The sequence below is a fragment of the Triturus cristatus genome, chromosome 6 (assembly GCF_964204655.1).
Source record: "Triturus cristatus chromosome 6, aTriCri1.1, whole genome shotgun sequence".
Classification (NCBI taxonomy): Eukaryota; Metazoa; Chordata; class Amphibia; order Caudata; family Salamandridae; genus Triturus; species Triturus cristatus.
Window position 1 is genome coordinate 343,655,888 of NC_140589.1, and position 26,152 is coordinate 343,682,039.

Here is a 26,152-nt window from a genome sequence, read left to right on the forward strand (position 1 = left end):
ACTCCCCTAATCATCGCCCAGAGAAATTCCTGATAGACGCCTCTGCTGAGGTTTTGCATTCTCCCGATTTCGTGGTGATAATGGGGGGTGACCTCAACCTGGTGATTAATGGGGAGATGGACTGTTCTGGTTCTCGCACAGGGGGTGCGGGCGCCCTCACAGCAAAAGGTGGGGACTGGTTGCGTGATGCGGGGATTAGGGACGCCTGGCGCTGTTTGCACCCAGATGAGAAGGACTTTTCATATTATTTGGCTGCGCACAAGACATATGCTCGACTTGACTCGTACTTCCTAGTTACCCCAGCTGCATGGACCTTGGTCAAGGGGTCTACTATCGAGGCGAGGGCCCTCTCTGACCATGCGCACATTACCCTGTCCCTACGCTTCCCCCCTGAGCGTTTTGCTTCTGCATTGCGATGGCGCTTGCGAGACGCACTACTTCGATCCCCAGACATAGTTGCGGACATTAGGCAGTGTATCACTGACTATATAGCAACTAATGATAGGGAAGACACGCCACTCGCTTCGGTTTGAGAGGCTCTTAAATAGGTAGCGCGAGGGGCTCTCATAGCTAAGGCAGCCTTTGAGAACAAGACTAAACGGACGAAACGCGCAGAGCTGGAGGCTACAGTAAAAGAGCTAAAGGCCATACATAAGCACACGGGCGCCCCCCGAGTATGGCGGCAATTGGAGAAGGAGCGGCTTCAGCTCCGCCGTCTGGACCTGGACCAAGCCGAACACGCGGTGGTTCGCCTGAAACATAAGTACTTTGTTGGCTCCAATAAAGGAGGCCGCATGCTGGCGCATTGCCTTTGCAGCCAACAGGAGGCCCACTCGGTTACGACGCTCCACGATTAGGTAGGCCAATCCCTCTCCGGCGACGCCGACATAGTCTCGACTTTTCGATCTTTTTATAGCTCCCTCTATGAGGCGGATCCCTCCCTACAGCCTGATCCCTCTGACTACCTTGGCAGCACCGCGGTGACACCTTTGCCTGTGGGCAAGGCGGAAGCCATGGAAGCGCCTATCCGCATAGAAGAAGTGATATCTGCAATTGCACGGCTGCAGATACAGAAGGCCCCAGGGCCTGATGGCTTTAGTGCCCTTTTTTATAAAATCTATTGCACTGAACTCGCCCCCCTACTAACCCGCTTGTTTAACTCCTTCGCTGACACAGGGTCCCTCACCACCTCCATGTTGCAAGCTTCTATTTCGGTTATCCTCAAACCAGGCAAGAATCCGGAACTTTGCAGTTCCTACCGTCCAATCTCTTTACTGAACATAGATGCCAAACTATTCTCTAGCATACTTGCGCACAGACTAAACCCTTATATGCCAGGCCTTGTAGACCCGGACCAGTCCGGTTTCATCATGGGACGGCAATGTGGGGACAATACCAAACATATCTGTCACCTAATCGATAAAGTGCACCGGTCAAAAGAAGAAGCCCTACTAATAGTAATTGACGCGGAGAAGGAATTCGATCGCGTGCACTGGCCGTACCTCTTCGCGACTCTCAAGCACTTTGGCCTGGGACCGCGGTTCCGACGCTGGATTGCGAGTATCTATAGTGCGCCTCGGGCGGTGGTGCGGGTCAATGGCACCCTCTCTGACCACTTTGAAGTAGGGTGAGGAACACGACAGGGCTGCCCCCTCTCTCCCCTGTTTTTCGCCCTATATATGGAGCCGTTGGCCCAGCGACAATCCCCTTGCGCGTGGCATCCCCTTTGGCTTAGACCAGCACCTTATTAGTTTATGTGCAGACAACCTCATTTTCTCAGTGGCGCATCCACTAACCTCTCTGCCGGGTATTGTGGACGACCTTCAGACTTTTAGCCAATTCTCCGCCTTTAAAATTAACATGCTGAAGTCACAAGAACTCAATCTCACCGCAACTCCTTTGACGGAGGGAACCCTCCGCAATCGCTTTACCTTTGAGTGGGTGACAGAAGGCATTACGTACCTGGGTCTGGTCCTCCGTAAAAGCCTAGCACAAACAGCAGAATAGAACTACTCGATCTTATTGAAACGGATCCGCACAGACATACTTCGATGGCGTCACCTTCCCCTGACTTGGTTTGGGAGACTGTCTGCGGTCAAAATGAACGTACTGCCATGAGCTCTGTATTTATTCCAAACACTGCCGCTAGAACCCCCACCGCACGCACTACGGCAGATACAATCAGCTATTGAAGGTTTTGTCTGGGGCCCGATCGCGCCGCGGTTACATAAACCTCAGCTTCAACGGCCTAAGAAACATGGAGGTCTAGCCTTCCCTAATCTCACACGATACTTCCAGGCCTCGCAGATACGCTATTTGGTAGAGTGGAACCGCTCCATGACAGAGAAATATTGGGTTTTCATGGACCAGACAGTAGCGGGCCATCACATTTGGCACGATGCATGGATGCCACGACCTGCCCCGCTTGGGGCCTTTACTCCTCTCCGGTAACGCGTCCCACGATGCTTGCTTGGGACAGAGTCTCCCGAAAGGCCAACCTGACCACATTCCCCTCTCCATGACCCCGCTTTTCATGATCCCCGCCTTTCAGCCGGGGATGACTAATGGGGCTGCCTCACGCTGGATAGAAGGGGGATGTAAACGCTTAGGGTATCTATTCGACCTGCAGGGCCTTATTCCCTTTAAGGAACTTCAATCGGACTATAACCTATCAGCGACCAATTTTTATTTGTACTCCCAGATGATACACTGGATCTCTCACTCCGAGACGCGTTCATTAGCATTCCATCCGATGTTGCCATTTGAGAAATGGCTAATCAGCAAGAAAGACGACAAACGCATCATCTCGGAAATGTACTCCTTCCTTACCACTGCCTTCCCTCGCACTGGACAGAAGCGCTGGGAGACAGAACTAGGACGCGCGCTAACTGACAAGGAGTGGGAGGATGTTTTTTATCGCACATACCACACTACATATTCCTCGAGCCACACGGAAACTGCCTTTAAGATCGTGACATACTGGTACTATACCCCCGATAGGCTCTCCAAATGGCAACCTCAATGCAATGGCCTCTGTTGGTGGGGATGCGGTAGTCCGGGGACCCTGATCCACCTACTCTGGCACTGCCCAAAATTAACCCGCTACTGCGAGTAGATATTGGATGACATTGATGGTGCCTTCAACACCTCCATACCCCGACTCCTTGCGTACACTCTCTTAGGCCTCACCAATGTGATCACCTTCCCTCTGCGTTCACTTAGGGGGAGACAGATGGCACTTGCGTTGAATGCTGCACTTATGGTTATACTGACAAGGTGGAAATCGGACCGGGTACCGGAGCATATTCACTGGGTACAACAACTCTGGAATCTCCTGACAATGGAGAAGCTTTCTATGGCAGCAGCAGGGAAGAGTGAAGTCTATGCCAAAACCTGGGCCCCCTTCTTAGCTATTCTCACCACAGAATTTCGGGAACTGACCTGCCCACAATACCTCCGTATCCTCAAATTGGTCCCTGACGACACCACTATCATCCCATAAGAAGGCGTAGTACGGTCCCCCTTCCACTTACTGACGTGGTAGACCCGTAGTAGCATATGGGGAACACAAGCTGACATTTTCCTTTTTCTCTTTTGTTTGGCTCACTGAGGAGATAGGGTGGGGGAGGGGGAGGGCTTTGGTGGGATTCCTTATTGTTCCCCTTTGTTCTGGTTTTGTTCAGTGTTCACATTCGGAATATTGCAATGTGCCTACTGCCCTCAAGGGTCACTAAGCGGCTCCTGAGATTCCTTGCTTGTCAATTGACTTTGCGCCAGCCTACAGCACTTTTCATCGCTTACTACATTTCTTAAGACGCGGCCGGCCCTGTTGGGTTGTAGGCGGCTTGCTGTGTTTAAAACTTGGAACCCATATTTTTATCGTTATCTGACCTGCATAGCTAAAATCTACTTAGCCGTCCCGCTGGGTTTTAGGCATCTCAACTTTGTTCTCTACATTATATTCTGTCAATAAAACAGATTTAATACTCAAAAAAGAAGTCAAAGGGCTCCTGATGAAGACATTTCTGCCTCATTCTGTCCTCTCCATCTGATTCGGGGGCTAGAGACGTTGATTTGTGGCCCAGTTGCCGGGATCACGAGAATGCCCGGACAATTTTTACACTGTTAATCTGCGGTTTCTTGTTGATGATGTTTTTGTTGAATGTCTGACAGAATATCGACGGACAGAAAATCGACCTACACAAATATCGACACAAAAATATCGATGACAAGAATATCGAGATCCTATCTACAACATAGTAAGTACAAAAATATCGAAAATAAAATATAGAATGTCAAAAATATCGTTATAAAAAATATAAAGTATTTTTTAGTTTAAAAAAAATATGTAAAATAAACCAAATAATACTTATACATAAAATAAACATAATTAAATATATTTTATAATATAATAATAATAATAATAATTAATATATATAATGTAATAAAACATTAATTAAACATATACATATAATATATAATATATATACTTACTTAATAATACATTTTAATAATTGTTTTAATAACTTATAACTTGTTATAAATTATTATAAATTACAAATACATCATACACATAAAACAATAACATGACTAAAAATTAAATAATTATATATAACACATTTAAAAAATGACATTTAATTTGAATATTGTTAAAATTAATTATATATTACATTAGCTAAAATAATACAAAAAATATTAAATAGCACCGACAATAAAACTACTACTCCAGCTCCAAAAAAAAAACAGTAAAGAAAATGTTGGATAGCGTAGAGCTAAAAATTACTATTTCCACTCCAGGGAGTGTAACAATAGGGAAAGTGTTGGATAACGTACAGGTATAAATTACTATACCCACTGCAGGGAGTGCCACAGTAAGGAAAGTGTTGGATAGCGTAGGGGTAAAAATGACTATTCCAACTCTAAAGAGGGCAACAGTAGGGAAAGTGTTGGATAGCGTAGGGGTAAAAATTACTATTCCCACTCCAGAGAGTGCAACAGTAGGGAAAGTGTTCGATAGCGTAGGGGTAAAAATTACTATTCCCACTCCAGAGAGTGCAACAGTAGGGAAAGTGTTGGATAGCGTAGGGGTAAAAATTACTATTCCAACTCCACAGAGTGCAACAGTAGGGAAAGTGTTGGATAGCGTAGGGGTAAAAATTACTATTCCAACTCCACAGAGTGCAACAGTAGGTAAAGTGTTGGATAGCGTAGGGGTAACAATTACTATTCCCACTCCAGAGAGTGCAACAGTAGGGAAAGTGTTGGATAGCGTAGGGGTAAAAATTACTATTCCCACTCCAGAGACTGCAACAGTAGGGAAAGTGTTGGATAGTGTAGGGGTAAAAATTACTATTCCAACTCCAGAGAGTGCAACAGTAGGGAAAATGTTGGATAGCGTAGGGGTAAAAATTACTATTCCCACTCCAGAGACTGCAACAGTAGGGAAAGTGTTGGATAGCGTAGGGGTACAAATTACTATTCCAACTCCAGAGAGTGCAACAGTAGGGAAAATGTTGGATAGCGAAGGGGAAAAAATTACTATTCCCACTCCAGAGAGTGCAACAGTAGGGAAAGTGATGGATAGCGTAGGGGTACAAATTACTATTCCAACTCCAGAGAGTGCAACAGTAGGGAAAGTGTTGGATAGCGTAAGGGTAAAAATTACTATTCCAACTCCAGAGAGTGCAACAGTAGGGAAAGTGTTGGATAGCGTAGGGGTAAAAATTACTCTTCCAACTCCAGAGAGTGCAACAGTAGGGAAAGTGTTGGATAGCGTAGGGGTAAAAATTACTATTCCCACTCCAGAGAGTGCAACAGTAGGGAAAGTGTTGGATAGCGTAGGGGTAAAAATTACTATTCCAACTCCAGAGAATGCAACAGTACGGAAAGTGTTGGATAGCGTAGGGATAAAATTTACTATTCCAACTCCAGAGGGTGCAACAGTAGGGAAAGTGTTGGATAGCGTAGAAGTTAAAAATAACATAGTTATAAATAAAATAATTATTTAAAATAATTAGTGATTTAATTATTAAATAATTCAAAATTATTTACAAATACCAATAAATAATTATTACAAACATAACTACCAAAGAATAATTAATTAACAATATATTAATAATAAATACCAATAAATAATAATTAATAAATATTAATTACCAAATAATAAATATTAAACGATAAAATAGTTTTCATAACCAAAAACATAGGAATTATTTAAAAGTAAATACCAATTAAAATATATTTAACAATTTAAAAAAATATATACCGCAAAATAATAATTATGAAACATTAATTACCAATTAAAAAATATTGAACTATTAAATATTTCTCATACGCAAAAATAATAAATATTGCACATTAATTAACAATTAATAACTACTTATTAATATATTAATTAGAAATATCAATGCATAATATTTAATTATATTTAATTCACAATTGATGATTAATCAAAAATTCATTATTTTTCATAACCAAAATATTATAATTTAGAATATTTACCAATTAATAATTATTGTCCAATTAATTAATTATCAATACCCAACAACTAATTTAATAATTACTTAATTAGATTTCAATAACTTCCAACAATATTCCCTATAAACGCACGACACACTCCACTAATAAAATAATACACTTAACATAATTATCAATTAATCAACTAATTAAAACTAATTGCCAATTAATAACAATTAATTACCAATTAATACTTAATTAAAAATAATATAATTATCAATACCAATAAATGAAAATAAATTATTAATTAATTACAATTAAATTACTTCCCACCCTATTCCCCTATAAACCCACAACCCGCTACAGAACTTAAACGCAAAATTTAATTAAAATTAATGTATAATTCCTAAAAATGTATAATTAATTCCATATAATTAAATTACTTCCCACCCTATTCCCCTATAAACCCACAACCCGCTACGGTACTAAAACACAAAATTGACTTAAAAAACCATTGTTAACATATAAAAATTGTATACATATATGTTAAAACCAGTAGAACACTTAACTAAAAACATATAACACATACATATTAAATACATAATAAAATACATAACAATAATATGAATATCGATATTAGTAACATCAATATTAGTAAAATCGATATATTTGATGTCGATATTACTAACTTCGATATTACTAACATCGATATTAAAATACATACCTTAGGATCGATATTCTGTCCATAGATATTATTGACATCGATATTCTGTCCCTTCGATATTTAAAACTCGATATTAGTGTAGGTAGATATTTTAGTTTCGATATTTTGGCTGCTCACCGTTTTTGTTTGCTTGCACTCTTCTTGATCTATAAACTGTAAAGCGCTCTGATACCCTTGGTGGTCATGTTCGCGCTATATAAAACTTTCTAAATAAATAAACAAAAATAAACCCATGCACTCATCCCCAGTAGACTTCACTACAGCAACACACTCTACGCTGGAGTCAACCAGAAACAGCTCAGAAAACTACAGAACATGCAAAACACCGCAGCCAGATTGGTCCTCGACATCCCCGCTGTAGGCACATGACACAACACCTTTGACAACTCTATAAGCTCCCTATCAACTCCAGAATCATTTTCAAGTGCCTCACACATGCCTACAAGGCTCTCCACTACGCAGGATCACAATAGCTGAACCACCGCCTCGCTTTCCACACACCTGGTGGCCCGCCGCACTAGAAACCTCTCCCACCCAGACGGACTACGCACGCAACCTTGACATCATACTGAACTGCTCGCTCTCAATGAACCACCAAATCAACGCAGTATCCTCATCCTGTTTCCACATGCTCTGCCTGCTTAGAAAGACATTCAGATGGCTCCCCACAGAATCCAGAAAGATGGTAACCCATGGACTCATCAACAGTAGACTTGACTACAGCAACGCACTTTACACTAACATCACCCAGAAACAGCTCAGAAAACTACAGAACATCCAAAATGCCGTGGCCAGATTGGTCCTTGACATCCCCGCCGTACCCACATGACACAACACCTCCGACAACTCCACTGGCTCCCTTTCAGCTAGAGAATCACTTTCAAGCGCCTCACACATGCCTACAAGTTGATGCGGGACAAGAATAGCTGAACCACGCCTCGCTTTCCACACACCCGCCAGACAACTCCGCTCAACTCGCCTTGGCCTCCGTCCCATGGATGCACAAGACCAGAAATGGAGGAAGATCCTTCTCCTACTTTGCTGCCAAGACCTGGAACACCATGCCCCTTCACCTTAGGCAATCCGCATTGTTGACCCAGTTCAGGAAGGTCCTCAAGAACTGGCTCTTCGACTAAAACCTCCACACCCAACCGGATCACCAGCCCCCTCATGAGTGAGTAGCCGCACTTTACAAACCCATGATTGATTGATGGAGCTCCAGGCTCGCCTCTGAATAGATCCGGTGGGTAATGGGATCCTGCGCACTCCAGCCTCCTCTGGTGGTCACCCCGTGGGCTCACGTGGCCCCCAAACAGCAAAAGAGTTCCTCCACCCCAGCTGGGGCACACCGCCAGTCTCGGGCCTCACCCAGGCCCCTTCCTACTGCTCTGTAGCCGCACTGCTAAGGGGTGGAGGGGGAGGGCAAAAAATAGCTCATCACCACTGCCAACCACAGCAGGGATCGCCCAGGTACACCGAGCTAGTCGCCACCCACCATCTTGCGGGTGGTGTGGCTCCCATCATTGTACTAGGAGCTGCTGCCAACCCCCCCACCCGCTACACAACTGGAAAGGCATTGTGTTAGTGGTCAACCCCGAAACACTCTGAACGCTGAGGAATGAAATTTCCAGATTTCTTTCTGGAGCTGCTGCACTACCTTATTACAAGCAAAGTCCACGGCAAAAGCCAGCAACCCTCTGCCTGGTTCTTGGACCCAGCATTAAGGAAGAAGGCATTTAAGTTATAAAAAAAAAAACTCACTGCCTGTAAGGTACACAGAAACATGTGCTTTTGTGCTGTTACAAAATATGGCCACCTCACGTGAACCATAACTGTGCTTCACGAAATGTGTTGTGTATGCTGTAGCTGTTGAGAATAAAAATCAATTGCAAAAGAACACAAGCACCTAAAGGGAATCTGTCAGAACAGGCCTATTAAGTATCTGGGAGAGTGCTCTGTTATCAGTCGAGATTGAGATCTTTTCATTGTCTTCTCTAGTGAGGTAATCCAAGCATGATCCAAACAATACTATCTGTAAAGAACAAACCATCTAGCGAGGAGAAAATAGTATTGATCCTCCTCCCCTTACTTTCATGGCTTCCTCAAGAGTTGGGGCCCCATGCACGAAGCATTTTTGCATTTTTGGAAACAGCCAATTGGGTCGTTTCCTACCGTAAATAATGCTTTTACATTTGTACAAAACACAAATTGCGATTGAGTAAAACATTATCAAATCACAACTCCTGCTTGCGATTTGGTTGAAAGGGCCTGTTTTGGTCATCCATTTCAATTACCGAATCTGAATGTATGAAACAACCAAATTACGGTCGCAAAACATTCATATTTTGCCCACTCCTTGAAGGAGGTGGTAACCCATTTGCAAATGGGAAGGGGTCGCTAGGCGCCCCTCCCCCTTTGAAAATGAAAAACAAATATTTTTTTATAACAGGCGGTGGGCCCACGGCCTACTCTTAAAAAAATTAAACTGCAAAGTTTCATAATTCTTTTTAAATGCATCCCTTTTTTCTTCAAGGAAAATGGGTTGCATTTAAAAATGTTTTTTAAAAAGATTGCTTTATTAAAAAACAGTCACAGACGTGGTGGTCTGCTGACCTCAACAGGCCAAAATCCCTGTGATGGCTGCAATTCCTAATGGGTCGCAAATTTCGACCTTCCTCATTAATATACATGAGGTAAGTCTATTTGCGACCCACTAGGAATCACTGATGAAGCTCAAAAGAGTTTCATACATTAGGAATATCGATGACCTAATTGCAATTCAGAGAGATTCGCAATTAGGAAATCAGTATTCGTATTAATAGTATATCTGGCCCTTCCTCCTAAAAACTTCTAAGCAGAATGAAAACTAAAGATGGCCAGTCACCAGTGTCACAGACCTGAGAACCGCATCTGAAGGAGAATCCTGCAGCAATGTAATATCATGCAGTCTTAGGGACGATAGCACTGTGGCCATAATCTGTATGGGTCAGGTTTAGAGACTTGGACCTGCACCCTGGGTTTTACTTGAAGCTAAACAAGTGGCGAAAAAGGAGCCCAACAAACTACATGAGGAAGTCAGCTTACAAGAAACCCCTGGCAGAGGATAAAAACACATGTGTCCTCATAAAAATAGAAAGAAAGGTTAGGGTATAAATGTCAGTGGGCGTAGTACTGGCAGGCCTGCAGATTTTATTTACCTTTTTTATAGTGCTTTTCTACGCACATTACATAATAACAACTATACTTATGACCCAGACACACAAATAAGAGCTGGAGTCAAAAACAGATCATATCATCAACGAGAAATCTTGAGCAAGAAAACTTCTAGGGGGAAGTTGGGTTAGTAAGGTAAGAAGATAAGGAGTGGGTACGTTTTAAGTTTTAAGAACAGTTAAGTTGAGGATCTCATATTTGTTGAGTCCTCAAAAATGTAAGTGTTGTTTGAAAATAAAGATTTTCAGTTTTTTTGGGAAGCAAGCAAGGTCATCTTGGTCTGGCAGAGACCGTCACCGGCTGATGACCAGTGGTCTCAATTTTGTAACCAAGTTAGTGCTTTCCAAAAATGTGCTCGGTCCTGCAAATATCACAAATCTCATGATTTTGGAAACAAGGTATAACAGTAAACTAATAAGTCTTAAATAGGTCAATACTGCGAGAGGAGCAGAGAAAAACATGAATAGCCCGAGAATGGTAGTCTGCTGACAGGCCTTGCCTCAGCAAGCCTAACCCATCACATACAGATGAGACAAAAGAAATGTGAGGTGACTGGTTGAGCTTAGGTATGACAGTGATCAATTACAGTAATAGACTAACGTTATTCTTCATCATGGAAGGGAGGTTCATTGTTCATTTTCAACAATCGTTATTAAAGTACCAGTAAAAACATAAGCATACCTTTGATAGAACTATCATTTGCTCCGAAGAAAATTGCAACTGCAACGGTGTTTTCTGTATCGGTGTTTTTGCCGATTAATCTTGGAAGAACTATTTTCGCCCATCTGGTATTGTATCCTGACAGCCCTCGGTTAAGAACATCACATTTCCTGAAAAACACATGAGCAAAAGGAAAAAACAGTCACCCAGTTGCAAAAGGTTTTGCAGTAAGCACGAATCAATGGCTATAGACACTAATTTCAACCTGCAATTTGTTGGAAACGCACATTCATTGTAGTATATGCCTTCTTTCTGAATTCTGTAGAGTAGGGCAAGATTGCGTATAAGATTCCCGTTCAGAAAACCCCTTTTATGCCCAGAGAAAGATACACATTTTGCAAAATATTCCAATTTTACCATTGAGGGAGGCAGCAATTCATTAGAAATGGACTGCACAAGAATAAAATAATTCATTCAATTTGAAGGAATTTGGCAAACATACATAAGCTTCTACTTGCATTTGCACTCATGATCAGTGATAACTCGGATAGATGACATGGTAGCCAAATTATATAGAAACTGAGAACTATGGACAGGCTCTCTTCTTTTGAATCCATAGGTAGGCTCATTTTTTCATGAGCATAAAAGATGCTTCTATCTCAGCCAGACATTAACATCAGGGAGCAGACAATTCCAAGGCAGACACATTGAGTGTAATTGTTCCCTTATCTCAGGAGATAGCTCTGTATCCAGTAATTTTCAGGAAGTTTGTAATCTGCAGATAAGACAAATGCTCTCCTACAACGTTTGCCTTCTGCTGTCCCAAACAGAGAGCAATAGGGCCAGATGCATTTCCATGCCCTTGGTCCTCAAGATCTCCTGTTCGCTTTACCTCCCTTTCCTATGGTTCCGCACAGCTTATTCAGGGTTCTGAGAGAGGATGCATAGTCAGAGTGTTTCTTCCATTTTTGCACAGCAGATATTGGTTCCCATTGCTTTTTTGAATTACTATATGCACAAAATGGATTCAATTAGTGGTTCCTTGACCTCATCTCCTTCCTTGTCTAAACGTAGGCCTCATGCCTGTATCTCTCTGCATGGAAGTTGAGAGGACAATGCTCAAGTAGTTAGGCCTTTTGTTACCTGTTTCTACATCCATTCAGTCATTCCAGAGACCATCTTCAACAAAAGTTTATGATCACCACTCTGCCTTCTTCTCTAAATTGAGTCCCATTAATTGTCATCTCTCCAAGAGTGAGCCTGAATACGTGCTTTAGTTTTTACAAGATTACTTTGATGCTTGCTTATCAATAGCAATGTTGCAATTACTATGGGTTGCCACTTGGGGTTTCCGAGAACTTTGGGTGAGCTTCCATCTGTCTGAGTTTCCATCTGTCTGAGTTCTAATAGCACTACTTTTTTCCTGGGCTTTTCATCGCTAATGGCCAGAATTTGAGATCTAGCTCATCATTGGAACATGCCTTTAGTTCTTTCTCCCATACATGCTTCTTACAGTTCCCTCCAGGGAAAGCCTTTTTATTTACCGTTTTTTATGACCCCATGATTTAAAGGTTAGGTCTACTGATTCTTCCATATGTAACTTTTTACTTGACACTGTCAGAGCAGTTCAAATGTATTTGAATAGATCTGCTATGTTCCGTTAATGTGATAAAATATCTGTGAATTTTGGTATTGTCCTGAAAATGTACAAATCTTCAGTATCTACACTGGACTGATGGATAAGGCTGGTTATCTCTAAGGCCTACTCTCAAGTTGGACAAACATTTTCAGTTAATATTCAGAGGTACTCTAGAAGCCGAATGGCTGCTTCCTAGCCCGAGTTTGGGGAGCATTCATTAGCTACCTCTGTCACCCCCGTCATTCCCCCCACCCTTATTGGTAATCGTCCTTACTCAGATCCTTCCTTGTCCCTGTTCTTTCGACCCACTGTCCCTCCTGGAAGAACTTTGTTTGCAATCTGGATTATTTAACTTGGTACTAACAAGATGTAGGTTTCTGCCATTCTCTATTTATGGCCCACACTAGAGGTGGAGCAGGATAGGTCCAATAGATAAATTCCTTTTTTCAAAGGAATTGCCTTAAAGAAAACTGTTTATTCTTGGGGATGCTTTTTATGAGGGAGGTGGAGACTTCTCATGAAGCAAGTACTAGGACAAGAAAGGAAGAAAGAGTGACGTAGGTCACCGGCAAGTAAAACAGGCATTTCGCATCACATTGCCAACATAGAGGTTATCAACTGGAATAACTTTGCCCCAACGCCACAGAAAAAGTGCACACCTGCTTAATCAATATTATCTCATGTAAAAGTCCACACAATTTATGGGTGCCTTAAAATGAAAAGTGTCTTTTAAGAAACACCTTAAGCTGGGCTAATTGTAGGACCGGAGAAAAAACCTACAGTGTCGGAAGCCAGCTTCCCACTTGAGGTAGCATCTTTGTTCTATGCAAATCCTCATGGTGCATGTGAGGGGAGAAAACAATCTTGTTTTGCTCATAGTAGATTTCATTTCTCTTCCCTGCAGCTCACAATTGTGGCTCTCTCGATCTTAGTGGCCAGAGGATGACTATGGCTAAAATACACCCTTTACTAGCTCCCCTTCACACTCGGGTCCCTTATGGGAAACCTAAATGTTTGACCAACTTATAAAAGGGGAGAGATGCCTTACTTCATAGCTCAGTGATTAGAATATACTATTTTTTAAATATACTCATTCTTTTGTTTCTAAGCTTAACATTCAACTTTTAGCTGTCATTTCAAGCACACATATTTCCTTTCGGATATATTTCACCTACCATCCGAGAGGGGGTATGGCCGTCAAGGTACATTTTTGGTTAAGAGAGACTGAGCCTGGGCTATCTCTTGAATGGTAGAACTGAAGTAGGAACCCTTGTGATGTACCAAGCAGATGGTTTGTACAAAGATTAGTAACATTGGTAAAGATATTGTTTTATACATAACCACCTTATAAATCCCTTCTGAGATGGTGCAAATAAATGAAAAGAGGTGGGAGTCTGAAGTAGAAGAGTAGAGGTCCCAGGAACCTTCGCCACCTGTACTGAAACTGCATGCCATTGCAGGGACAGATATAGCAATGGCACCTGGGTGGATCACAGCAGGCACCACTTATATTAAACTGAGAAGGTGTCAACAATGCTTGGATGAGGGCTTTGAAGAGTTGTCTCACAAGATCAGTTTACATGACTTTGGTTATATAGTCTATCATGACCCTCTGTGGAGGAGGCCAAAGGTAGGCCAGGAGGAAAATATAGGGGCCATTGGGTCTGCAAGCTTTATAGGCAATGCTAAGGTAAGGCGTGCTATCTCTGTGAACTGTAAAGAATGCTTAATGACACTCTTAACAAGGGATGGAAGACCCTTCATTGACACAAGAGGGGCATATTGCTGGAAGCCTCTGATGTGGAAGATCAGATGAGTGTTAGATCAACAACTTGTACTTATAACAAAAATATTGTATATATTTATGTTCGTTTTATTATGTTTTTAGAAAAATTCTAGAGAACACATGAGGGCAAGAGGAATCAATCAAACAGCGAAGCACGTGTTAGCCCAACCATTTAATAAAGTGCATGGATTGAACTAGTAATGCAGTGCCTTTGAATCGTTATTTGAAAGATGTATAAGATATAAAACACAGCAGGGTAAGCTGGTATGAAGGCAAACTGAAGGCAGGAAGCACCAGTCCAATAAGGAGATTGCCCAATCGAAGGGAATTAGATCAGCAACATCAATTTTAGCCATGGTGTTTGCAGTTGCCACAGATGGAAGCATGCTCAAACTCATTCTATTCCAACATCCAAATACAAACAATTCCCAATTACCGTGGCCTGGATAGTATGACATGAATATTACAGTTTACACTAGATAGCCAACTAACTTGAGCTCTTTGATCTGCACCACTGAGTATTCTCAACAGTACGAGAAGGCACATTAACTAACCAACTCATCCAGAGAAACTATGGACCTCATAAAATTCTCATCAAATGAGAAGGAACAAGAATTCAATGTCCAGTGTCTTGTTTGAAGAGCCCCAGCATTCAGGAATACTGCTGTACATGCCTCTCACTTAGAAATTTGGGGTCAGACGTACAAACAAATTGTGAATTGGTAATCAGTCTTAAACAGGTTAGTAACAAAAGGCAAGTTTGGAATTTATCAGTGTCTTTCATCGCCAGTAGCACAAATAGCGATGTGAATGGAATCTTACCAACTCACTATATTTTTTGACTGGAATTTGCGATTACTTATTAGTGATTACCAATTTGTGTTTCTTATTTTGGAATGTGCCACTCATTCGCTAATTGTGAACAGTCGCAAAAGCAGGTTTTTACATTTCATATTAGAATTAAGTGGGAGGAAGTGGCAATCAGGTGCAAACAATAAAAGGGGTGGAAACTTTGAATTTTTATTTCAACAATGGAGGTTCTGTATGCCATGACAAGGAGGATGAAGCTGTTTGATCCACGCCACAACAGCAGAAGGCGCAGTTTCAGACTCAGGGTGACTTTGTTTCAGCAGACTGAGGAAGAGCTGTATAGTATGTATAGGCTCAACAGTAAAGTTATTTTAGATTTAATCGCTGTGTTAGACTGTGGAAATCGCAAATAGTTGCTGTTAGCATGAGCTGAAGCCATCTTGGTTGTGGCATCCATTTTGTTAATAGCCATGTGGTTCTTCCGTCTTCACTGTTGCTTGCCTGTTTGAGTCATCAGCTTTAGTTAACTCCTTCTATTCTAAGCTCAAGCAATGTATGAGCTCAGAGAGGCCTGTACCTGCTAGAATCCACCTGTTTGAAAATGTAACTGTCAATCGTGTCTTACTGATGTAAGCAGATCTGTTTCTCCTCCCACTTTGCTGACTAAGTGATATCCATCTGCCCATGTTTGTCGATAACTATTTCTGTGAAGAACTGTATCTTCTATTTGAATCTCCATGCTTACTCTGCAACAAACTCAGTATAAAAGACCCATGGTCTGTGTATTCAAGTCACTACCTCCTGGAACACTTGAGGGTGTTGTATGGATGTGGTCTCACTCAGGAGTGAATACACTTGTTCTTTGAATTCCAGCTTCAGTGCAAATCTCTTCTTTGTTGGTTTAAGGACATGTGGACAGATACGGGTGAACCCCTGCACCGGTGAGCCCCTAAAAAGGCTCATTTCCACAGTTTGGCGTCGACTCGTGGGGCTCATCAAAGACGCGGCCGCCCGAAGGAGTGGTCTTGACGGAGGAATGAAATATTGCTGAGGAGGTACCCTGCATGAGGAGACCCTTGTCTTTGCAGACCGAAGTGACTTTTCTGGTTTTCCTGATCTGACCCTCCAGGTGGTGGCCGGTCCCGACTGAGATCTCCTTTGGCGCAGTGACCATTCGGTCAACCAAGAGATTGGCAGTTGGAGACTGGAGACTTTTGTTTGGTAAGGTCGCTGAAGCGGCACTCTTGATTTTGGATTTGCTTGGCCAAGATTCTGGTTTTGTTTCTTTGTTTATTTATTGCAATAAATAAAGGCAGGTAATGTGGGGATTCTTCTCCTTATATTTGTTTGAATGGGTATACTTGGAAGAACATGCCTGCATTTAGTAAAATTCATATGTGTTGATACGGAGCGCTCTTGAGTGTTCCGCCAGGCCAATTGGTAATTGGGTGTCTTCTTGCAAAGGCTTGGGGGTTTTACCCTATCTTGTTTTGGGTGAGTCTGCGGACCCCTGTAATAGGCATACCTTCTGGAATAAGTATGATTTGGTAAAGACACAGAGTGTTTGCAAACACTCTGCCAGACCAACTGGTGATTCGGCGTATTTTGGAAAAGGTCTGGGGCTAGAGCCTGTCTTCTTGAACATGGAACAGACTCTGGGCTGTTTTACTTGTCTTGGTGCAGTCTCTGAACTGCTTTTGAGAGCTCTTTTGTTTGTAAATATGATTTACAATTGGTTTGGTTTGAGTGCAGTCTGTTGGCTGCCTTTTGTTTTTGTCCTGGTGTTGATTTGTGGTTTGATTGTGTGTTTGAGTGTCTATGAGGTTTGTGGACTGACACCGGTGGTGATGCTTGTGAAGTACTTGTTTGAGTGAGTAGCGACTGTGCTCTTTGTGTAAGGATGGCTTGCCTCAGAAAGCTGTGTTGTCTGTTATGAGTGTGTGGCCCCTTCTTGAAAATGGCTGGAATGAGCTCAATTTGGTTTGTTGTCGTCATTGTGTTCTGCAGATGCCATTGGAAGAATTACACTTAAAATTTTGAAGAATGAATAAATAATAAATAATAATACATAAATAAAAATATGGTTTGAGCAGAAATACTAGTAACAATGTACATTTGTTTTTACATAGGAAAAGTGAAACTTTTGAAAAATGCAAAGAAGAATGCGCATTTAAATGAAACAGTGCTGTGTATTTATGTGCTTAGAAAGACACGTATTTTAAAAAGTGCATTTCCTCTATGAAACAGAAGGGGGGAGAGACCAGAGCGGACGAAGGAGGGTTTATTTCTGGCAGGCTTGCTCTGGCACTTCGACCTTGGTAAACATTCTGAAGGAGGGGGCCAGAGTGTAGAGAGAGAGGGGAGGCTCTGCTTATTATTTTTGGCAAAAGACCAGACAGGTTCTATGAAGCCATAAGAGAGAAGGAGGGGAGGCAGCTTCTGTGGGTCATCTGCAGCTCCTGACACAGAAAGCAGCTTTGCCAAGCATGCAGAATAATGGTTTCAATTTAAGGTTACTGTGCCAGGGCCAGATGAGGAGGCAATAACATGTAGTTTGCATTAATGCGCCATCATGTTAAACAGCACAATAGCTAAAGGAATTGTTATTTGGTCATTGGATTAATGTTTTCTAGTTAGCTCAATGTGCTTGTACAGCAAAATGTACAAAGTAGTACAGTCCAATAGTATTGGACGTGGCCTCCTTGGCGTGGTTTCCCCTAGCTATTTACCTTCTACAAGTCTGTTCGTGCCCAGCTGCCAAAGGGGGTAAGTATTGTCGACAGGAGGTCACCTGCTTAGGTTACCTACTGTCGAAGGGGGAGTAGGAGACTGGCTCCTGGGCAAATTAAGTGTATGCAAAATTAAGTAACACACTCTCTTTTTTTAGTTTTTGTGCTTGGTGTATGTATTATTGTGTCCTTTTTTCTTGGTTTATGTGCCTATTATATGTATTATTGTGAGCTATTCTGCATGGAAAGTACGCAGGGCAGCTTGTTGTTGTGTACTCTCGCTCTCTCACTCTCTCTCTCTCTCTCTCGCCTGTCTGAGCTGTCTAGGAATGGCCATGAGACAATCGGTTGGGCTCGCTTTATTCATTCATTTCACAGGATGCTGTGAATATGTTTTTGAATAAGACAAAGCACCTCACCAGTGCACGTCTAATTGGCTATTAAGTAATACTGTTTGAACAAATTTTTAGAATTAACAAAATAAATAAATACGCCATGTTACTACCCCTCCTTTCTGTAAACTGATGGAATTGGAATTGGATAAGGATGAAAGGATGGGTAGAACAGACTGATGCTCCCTTATTTGAGCTTTAAGGGGAACTATATGTTGGTGGTTTTTGTTCCAAATTTCCAGGTGGCAACACCATTATTGTTTATGTTATTGCAGCACTACATAAGTCGCAGAGGCATCACTAGTCCCTCATCAGTTAGTCTATGTAATCGAGCTGACAGCCCTTGCTAGAGCTGGCGAATAGGTTTCTCCCCTGAATATGATATTACATGGCCCGGTTCGTGAAAAGTATGATGCATATGGTTCACAATGCTAGAAAAGATGCCCATATGGCCTTAGCATACATTTGTAAGAACAAAATGTTCTTTGCTTGTTTTCTTGTCTGCCACAAAGTTCTGCTGGAAAATTCATGTAGCTATTAGGTTATGTTTAATTTATCAGTTATTCATGTAATATGGATCTCTGTTACAGTCACAGTTTTAGAGTTTCCCACTACACCTATAATATGAGAGCATGGTCATAAGCGCAAAACATGGTTGTTCTTATGCAAGGAAAATAATTTTAGAGGTGTCTGCAGTTTTGCACAATAGTGAAGGTTCACAAAGTAGAAGCTGTATTGTGATTTCTATGACTTATAAGTACAAGTTTGTTAAAAAAAATAATTGTTTTGAAATTCCTTTTTTTTTTTTTAGTTTCTTCAGAAAAATAATATAGGGGTGTTTCTGAAATTGAATATCCTCTTGTTATTGATTATTTATATGTTGTGTCTAAAGATTTCTGTTCTGTTCACTAACAGATATCTGCTGCCCTACAACCATTGCCAGAGGGGCCAGGATATCAGATCCAACCAGGGGACTAAGTGCAAGTCTAATTTGGAGCCGAGGTGAAGGGACCCAGCCCAGGTGTTGCTGGCCACTATAACAGCGGTGAAGGTGGAAGGCCGGAAGAAACGTGTACCCCTACCACTGTTGGATAATTCTTGGGTGAAAGACGGGGTCACAACAGGTATACCTGCTGTCACATCCACAGACGTAGTGGGCTCTCCTCCCGCTCTCCCCTTGACCTTCTTAGATACCGCTCCCGTGGTAATGGCTCGCCTCTTGCCCATCGGCCAGGCAGTGAACTGTGGTGAGAGTTGGAACGACCCCCTAGGCGCTACAGATGGATGCATTTATACCACTGCTACATGTTATTGCGGGTCGCCTGTTTCAATGTAGATGTATTTGGGGTGATGGTCTCTTGTAATGGCATGCTGATTATCTCGTTTCCTGTGCCGCGGCCGGCCCCTGGTGGGTTGTGGGCAGGCAGCTGTGTTTAACATTCCTTCTCCTTCTTGTACCACGCTGCCGGCCACGAGTTGGTTGTAGGCATAGGGCTGTGTATTACATGTTCATGCTGAATAAAGGTTTTTGAAATCAAAAAAAAAAAAAAAAAAAAAAAACATGGTATGGCTTGTCTATTGTAATTTTGATTGATGTACACAGATTTGAAAACACTAACTAATGTAACTGTTTTAATACTTGTATTGAACTCCTGAAGAAGGGCTATCGAAAGCCCAAAATGCATTGGGTAAAAGAGATCCACTGCCAAGGATGTTTTATGTATGTGTCATGCTCCAGAAAAAGGCCTGGATTGGCAAATCTGTTGCAGTAGCAACTTTCGAATACATAAAGTGCCTCACATGTGACAGGATAAACATTTTTGAAGAAGATGGTATGTTGGAGGATACGGAATAAAAAAGTTAGATTAAACGTGAAAAAAAAAAAAAAAAAAAAAAAGACGGGGTCACAAATCAGGACGGAGAGCTGATACCTTGCTTTGTTCCTTTTTTTGATGCCTAGCTAAGAGAGGCACCGACCGATAACAAGAGCAAGGAGGTTTTGCCTGAGGGGACCCCCTCTGAAACAAGGGTTGCTTCAGATACTCCAGTTTCTGTGCATCAGGCCTCTGAGACCCGGTCCCCAAGTGAATGAAAGTCTACACCTTTGTTTGCTGATAAGGAGGTGCCTGGGCACACTAGGTACCATCTGCGGCCCGACAAAAGAGCAGTGCGCTAGCAGGGCAACACAGGAGTTAGGGAAGGACTAGAGTTTAGGGTACAGTTGCTGTGTCTTTGGTGCCTGTTAGATTAAAGTGAAAATGGCCTGATGCCCAGCCCTTAGCATTGCTCTCCATTAGATCGATACCCCATACTCGATCTGGCCTTACACCTTATGAGGTTTTTTTTGGCAGACCCATGAATATTTGGGGGGTCCCAAAGCTATGATGTTCCCCAGGTGTTGATGAGTGACTACTTGTCACAGTTGACTGACAGCTTGCTTTCTATTCATCAACAGGTCTGAGAAGCACTTCCTGACAGGTCGCAAGGTGATGGTCATGATCTGCGGCCCGGTGACCAGGTGATGGTGAAGGTGTTCCAGAGGTCGAGCAGCCTGGAACCTCGGTGGCGGGGACCTGAGAAAGTTCTTCTGGCGACCAGAATGCAGTCTGAATGACCAATCGGAAGAACTGGGTCCATTCCACCCACTGTAAGAACGTGCCGTCTGCCTTGGTGGAACCTGCTGTGCTGAAAGATCACCGCGATATCCTGAACACCAAGAGAGGCCGAGCTGCGTCACCTGAAGGATCTGAGGAAGTCGTCCCGGACCACACGATTCCTGGTACATCTCAATACCAGCTGCGACCCCGGAAGAAAGACACTTCGTTGCTGAAAAAGACTGTTTGAGCCACTGTCCTGGGTTAGTGAAAGTATGAGTAGCAAAGGGAGGGGGACTCTTTTAGTGATATTCGTCTCAACCTCAGTGAAGAAACGGCTGCCCAGGACCTTAGGGCAACATCTGTTTTTCAACGTCGAGATGAATATGCCTACGGAGAAGAAATCAACTGCTGCAAGAGTCTGTGATCGAAAGACAATGTTCATTATTGGACTCACTTCAATTATTGTTCTGGTAGCTATGATAATATGGGTTGTAGAGGGAGTAGCTCCTGATTGAAATCTATTGACTGCTCCTACTCCTGTCCCCACTGAACACCACAACTTCACTCTTCCTTATCATGAGAAGAAGCACCGAATGTCCTATCTCAACAATACGTTCATTCAAATATTGCACCACACCCACAATGCTACGAACATTACCAACTGTAGGGTGTGTGGAATGATTCCAGCTCATCAGAAAAAGGGAGAAATGCCTTTTATTCCTTTGCCGTTTTCACACAATGGCTCTTGCAGGGCCTGGTTTGCGCTGCTGTGAACTACTGATGTTGCTAACATTACTGACTTTGGTGTAGGAAGACTTAATGCCCAACTAAACAGAGCTTGTTACCCTGATGAAGAAGGAGATCCACAAGCTAAAGGAACTGTATGGGAAATGGAGGAGTATCGCCGAGGAAATTCCTCCACACACTGTGTTATCCCTAACACTCGAACTGCCAAGGGTGATGGACCTCCTGTTATAGCTGTTACTAGAGCTTGAGTAGACCTTTGTGTGAACAGTATTGGCAGTATTCCTGTGGGGAAAAGTGAATGGACTCTGGTGTTAAATATTAATGGGGCGAACAATAGCAGTTTTTTGTCATCACACAACACCTATTTTCTTTGTGGAAATAAGGGATATTACCTTCTACCTATTGGTTGGTCGGGTACATGTTTTGTGTTCTTTTTGCTAACACCTGTGTTCTTAGCACCTGCATCCTACCGTAAAGACTATAAACTGTTTAATGACATTTCCAAGAATCGATTTAAGAGGACAATAAATCATGATGAGGTGGATCAAACTGATACTGCATTGCAGCAGTAAGTTGACTTTAATTTGGGACTGGTCTTCTTTGTTGGTGCGGCCTTAAACAGCAGAAAGATAAGGCGCTTGACACGTGTTGTAGAGTCTGTAACCAATCAGACAGCCAAGGCACTTGGAAATATCACAGAAGAATTACAAAATGTGACAATTGTGGTGCTCCTTAACAGGATGGTTTTGGATGTCGTCTTGCCTGATCGTGGTAGAGCATGCCGCATCATCGGGAGCAGTTGTTGTGTCTACATCCCTGACCACGCTCCTTCAGTTTTTGAAGCAATTTCTAAGCTGCATAAAATAGCCACTGAAATCCATTAGGATTCAGGGACATGGACTTGGACTGGATAGCTATGGGGTGCATTTACTTTATGGGGATGGAAGCTGCTGTCAGTTCTATGTATATTTCTTGCAATTCTGTTTACCTGTTGCTTATGCATACAATGTGGCCCGATGCTCTGATCCCTCTGTATTTCTACCTGTACCTCATCTATACCAGCTAAACAAAATGCCAAAAATGTAAATGCCCGACTAGTAAGAGACCAAGAAATTAGTGAGTTAATGATGATTGACGTCCATGATATCTTCCATGCTCCTTCTAAATCATAGAGATGTCTTCAGCTAATGCTATAAGGGCCGTCTGTGGAAATCACAAATAATTGCTGTTAGCATGAGCTGAAGCCATCTTGGTTGTGGCATCCATTTTGTTATCCATGTGGTTCTTCCGTCTTCACTGTTGCTTGCCTTTCTATTCTGCTTCAGTCATCAGCTTTAGTTAACTCCTTCTATTCTAAGCTCAAGCAATGTATGAGCTCAGAGGCCTGTAGCTGCTAGAATGCACCTGTTTGAAAATGTAACTGTCCATCATGTCTTACTGATGTAAGCAGTTCTGTTTCCCCTCCCATTTTGCTGACTAAGTGATATCCATCTGCCCATGTTTGTCGATAACTATTTCTGTGAAGAACTGTACCTTCCATTTAAGTCTCCATGCTTACTCTGCAACAAACTCAATATAAAAGACCCATGGTTTGTGTATTCAAGTCACTACCTCCTGGAACACTTGAGGGTGTTGCATGAACGTGGTCTCACTCATGAGTGAATAGACTTGTTCTTTGAATTCCAGCTTCAGTGCCAATCTCTTCTTTGTTGGTTTAAGGACCCGTGGACAGATAAGGGTGAACCCCTGCACCGGTGGGCCTCTAAAAAGGCTCATTTCCACAAGACCTTGTGTTGGGTAGGGACACACACAGGAGTGTTGATATCACAACCCACATTCAGGTACTTTGCTGCCTAGACCTTTTAGCCTCAGGAAGCTATCAAGTGGGTGTTACCACTGTAGATTGGTTTCCCAAAGCACTCTTTCGCAATGTTTTAGGTGCAATGCGGCTAAGCATATGTAGATATATTTTTTTCCTCATCTCACAGTAAGACTTGTAGAAAAACACATTTGATCCTTTCTTCATGTGGCATATTTCCCACAGGTTACAGGCTGTGTTTATGGAACACATGTTTTTATTTTCCCTACTAATGCTACAGAATTGTTGTATAGGAACCAGAAAAGCTAGCACTTCTTAAACATTCAAATAGTTTGAAATGCTGGCTCTTTACTTTCTGACCTGGAGGTCGAATTTCCAGATTCCACCCATGCCGTCTACATATTTTAGCACTCTGGTATTTACAACCGGTTTGTCAGAGGAGACTTTTGGGATGATTATCTTTAAGGTATTTCAGAATTTCACATTTATATATGATGATTCATTACTATATAGGAGTGGTTTAATTGTATTTTTCATTTGTGTTAGATGACAGTGCTTATGCGCTATGTACATGGATTTTGATCTCATACCTCAATCCAAGTTCAGGGTGTAAATACCATTATAAAATTGACCATAATCAGAAAAGGGCAGTTATCAAACTTACTTATAAGAATGGTGAAGGTCTTCAGTATTAATCTCCAGTGGCATGCAAGATTGTGGCAGCTTGTGCTATACTACACAATACAGCTACAAGGAAGGGACTTCCAATACAGCCTGAGGAGGACTGTTTTGATGAAGAGGAAGACCACTACCCATTAAACATACCCCAAGATGCCAGCAGAACAGCAGATGGAAGGCAGAGACGCAGTTACATTACCAACAATTATTTTTCAAGTAAGTGTAGTTCAAGTGAACAATGCAATGTAAAATGAGATAGTCAAAGTCAGAATGCAGAAAGGACATTTTTATTTCCATATTTCTCCACAAGAAATATGAAGTCTCACAGTAGAGACTAAGTAAAACTTTTTTTTCTCCCAACAGTTTTACATGCACATTAGAGTAACACAATACATATCTCTTTTGGATTTTAAAAAAAATACATTCAATGCATCCTTCTTTGTTTTACTGGGAGTGGGCCTGTCTTGGTCAGTTGCCAACATATCCACTTCTAAATCAGCAGACAAACTGCATGTACACCTAGATCTTATAGCATTAGAGATAGAGATACTACTGTGGCTAGAAGTCTCCTCGTTTTCTATTGCAGGGGTAGCTGAACCACTAGAATGTATTTGGGTTGTTTGGAAACATTTTAGACACATATTTGCAGTATTGGGACATTTTTTACTGGATACGTATGATACAACTGTGCATCCCTGCTGAAGTTGCAACAGTTTCACACTTCTTCCAAAATGTTGCATTTCAAATACATGGTGATGTCTTCTATTTGGTTTCTATGTCTGCTCAACAATAGATTCTCTTTGTGACTTCACTGTTTCATTTAAATTGTCAATACTATTAATCATAGCAGATGTGCCTTTCTCTATGTTTCTTTTATGCATGTTGATTGTATCCAATGGTTTTGTGTGAATGTCCAACATTGCTTTTTCAATTTTCACAAATTCTGTCTGGATGGTGCAGAACCTGTATTCGCAGGCCTGGTTGGAAACCAAGGTTGGCACGGTAAGAAAGAATCCCTGACTTCCGAGTCTCTGTATAAAAGTGTTAGATTTATGTTGTGCAGTTGCCCAGAGATTTCTCCTAAATCTAGGTGTGTCTCTTCTTGTAGGCAGAGTTGTTTCAAACAATATTGGTGATGGTGTGATCGCCACAGGTTCATCCTTATCATTGTGTTATACTACTGATCACCTAATCTTTCTCATTTTGACCATCACGTTCTTCTATAATGTTGTCTTCATTTTCTGTATAAAAAATGCCTTATAAGTGTAATTAATGTGTATGCAATTTTAAATGAAACATAGCAGCCTATGTTGAAGTGTAAGCACTATTTTCTTTTCTTGCTAGAATCATGATACAAGTGCACGTTATTGTATTTCATTATGTAAATCACAGTAACACAATATTTTCATTTGATTCTTTTGAAATGCTAAAACTACTAAGACTGCCATTAAACTACAAATCCCATAATGCAATCTATTGAACATAACAAATGTCAATGGACTGAACAGTTACATTAATCCATAACACATTTTATCTGTTTTTATTTAATGTAATTAGTATTATAATAAATTCATTTTAAGCGCCAACATTTGTATTGTGTTAATTTAAACCAAAAAACACTACCCTGTGTGCTCCTGAGGAGGTTCTGAGGTGTCAATTTTAGTGAGACTACGGGGGCCAGGTATAGCCTCTGTAGTGATGGTGCTATCTATGGCCTCTTCTATTGCCGTTGGTGGTGGTTGGGTAGAAGGTATCCCTCCAGAGCCAGCTACTTCCTTCCTCCTACTGGCCAGCTTCTCCTTCATGAAAAAGCAAAGACTGTACTACCACTTCCGAATTTCAGAAATACTGTGAGTTGTTGCGTCCACAGCTTGATCCGTCATTGGATACAACTCCAAATCT

The 26,152-nt window shown here is 41.8% G+C and overlaps 1 protein-coding gene across 2 annotated transcripts in view; it reads right to left on the reverse strand.

Annotated features, from left to right (window-relative positions):
• IAH1 (isoamyl acetate hydrolyzing esterase 1 (putative)) overlaps positions 1-26,152 on the reverse strand; it is a 221,250-nt gene that overhangs the window by 84,718 nt on the left and 110,380 nt on the right. For both annotated transcript variants that reach the window (XM_085609177.1, XM_085609176.1), the window contains exon 3: positions 11,075-11,223. In XM_085609177.1, coding sequence (XP_085465303.1) covers positions 11,075-11,223 — 149 coding nt within the window. The remainder of the gene's footprint in view (positions 1-11,074; positions 11,224-26,152) is intronic.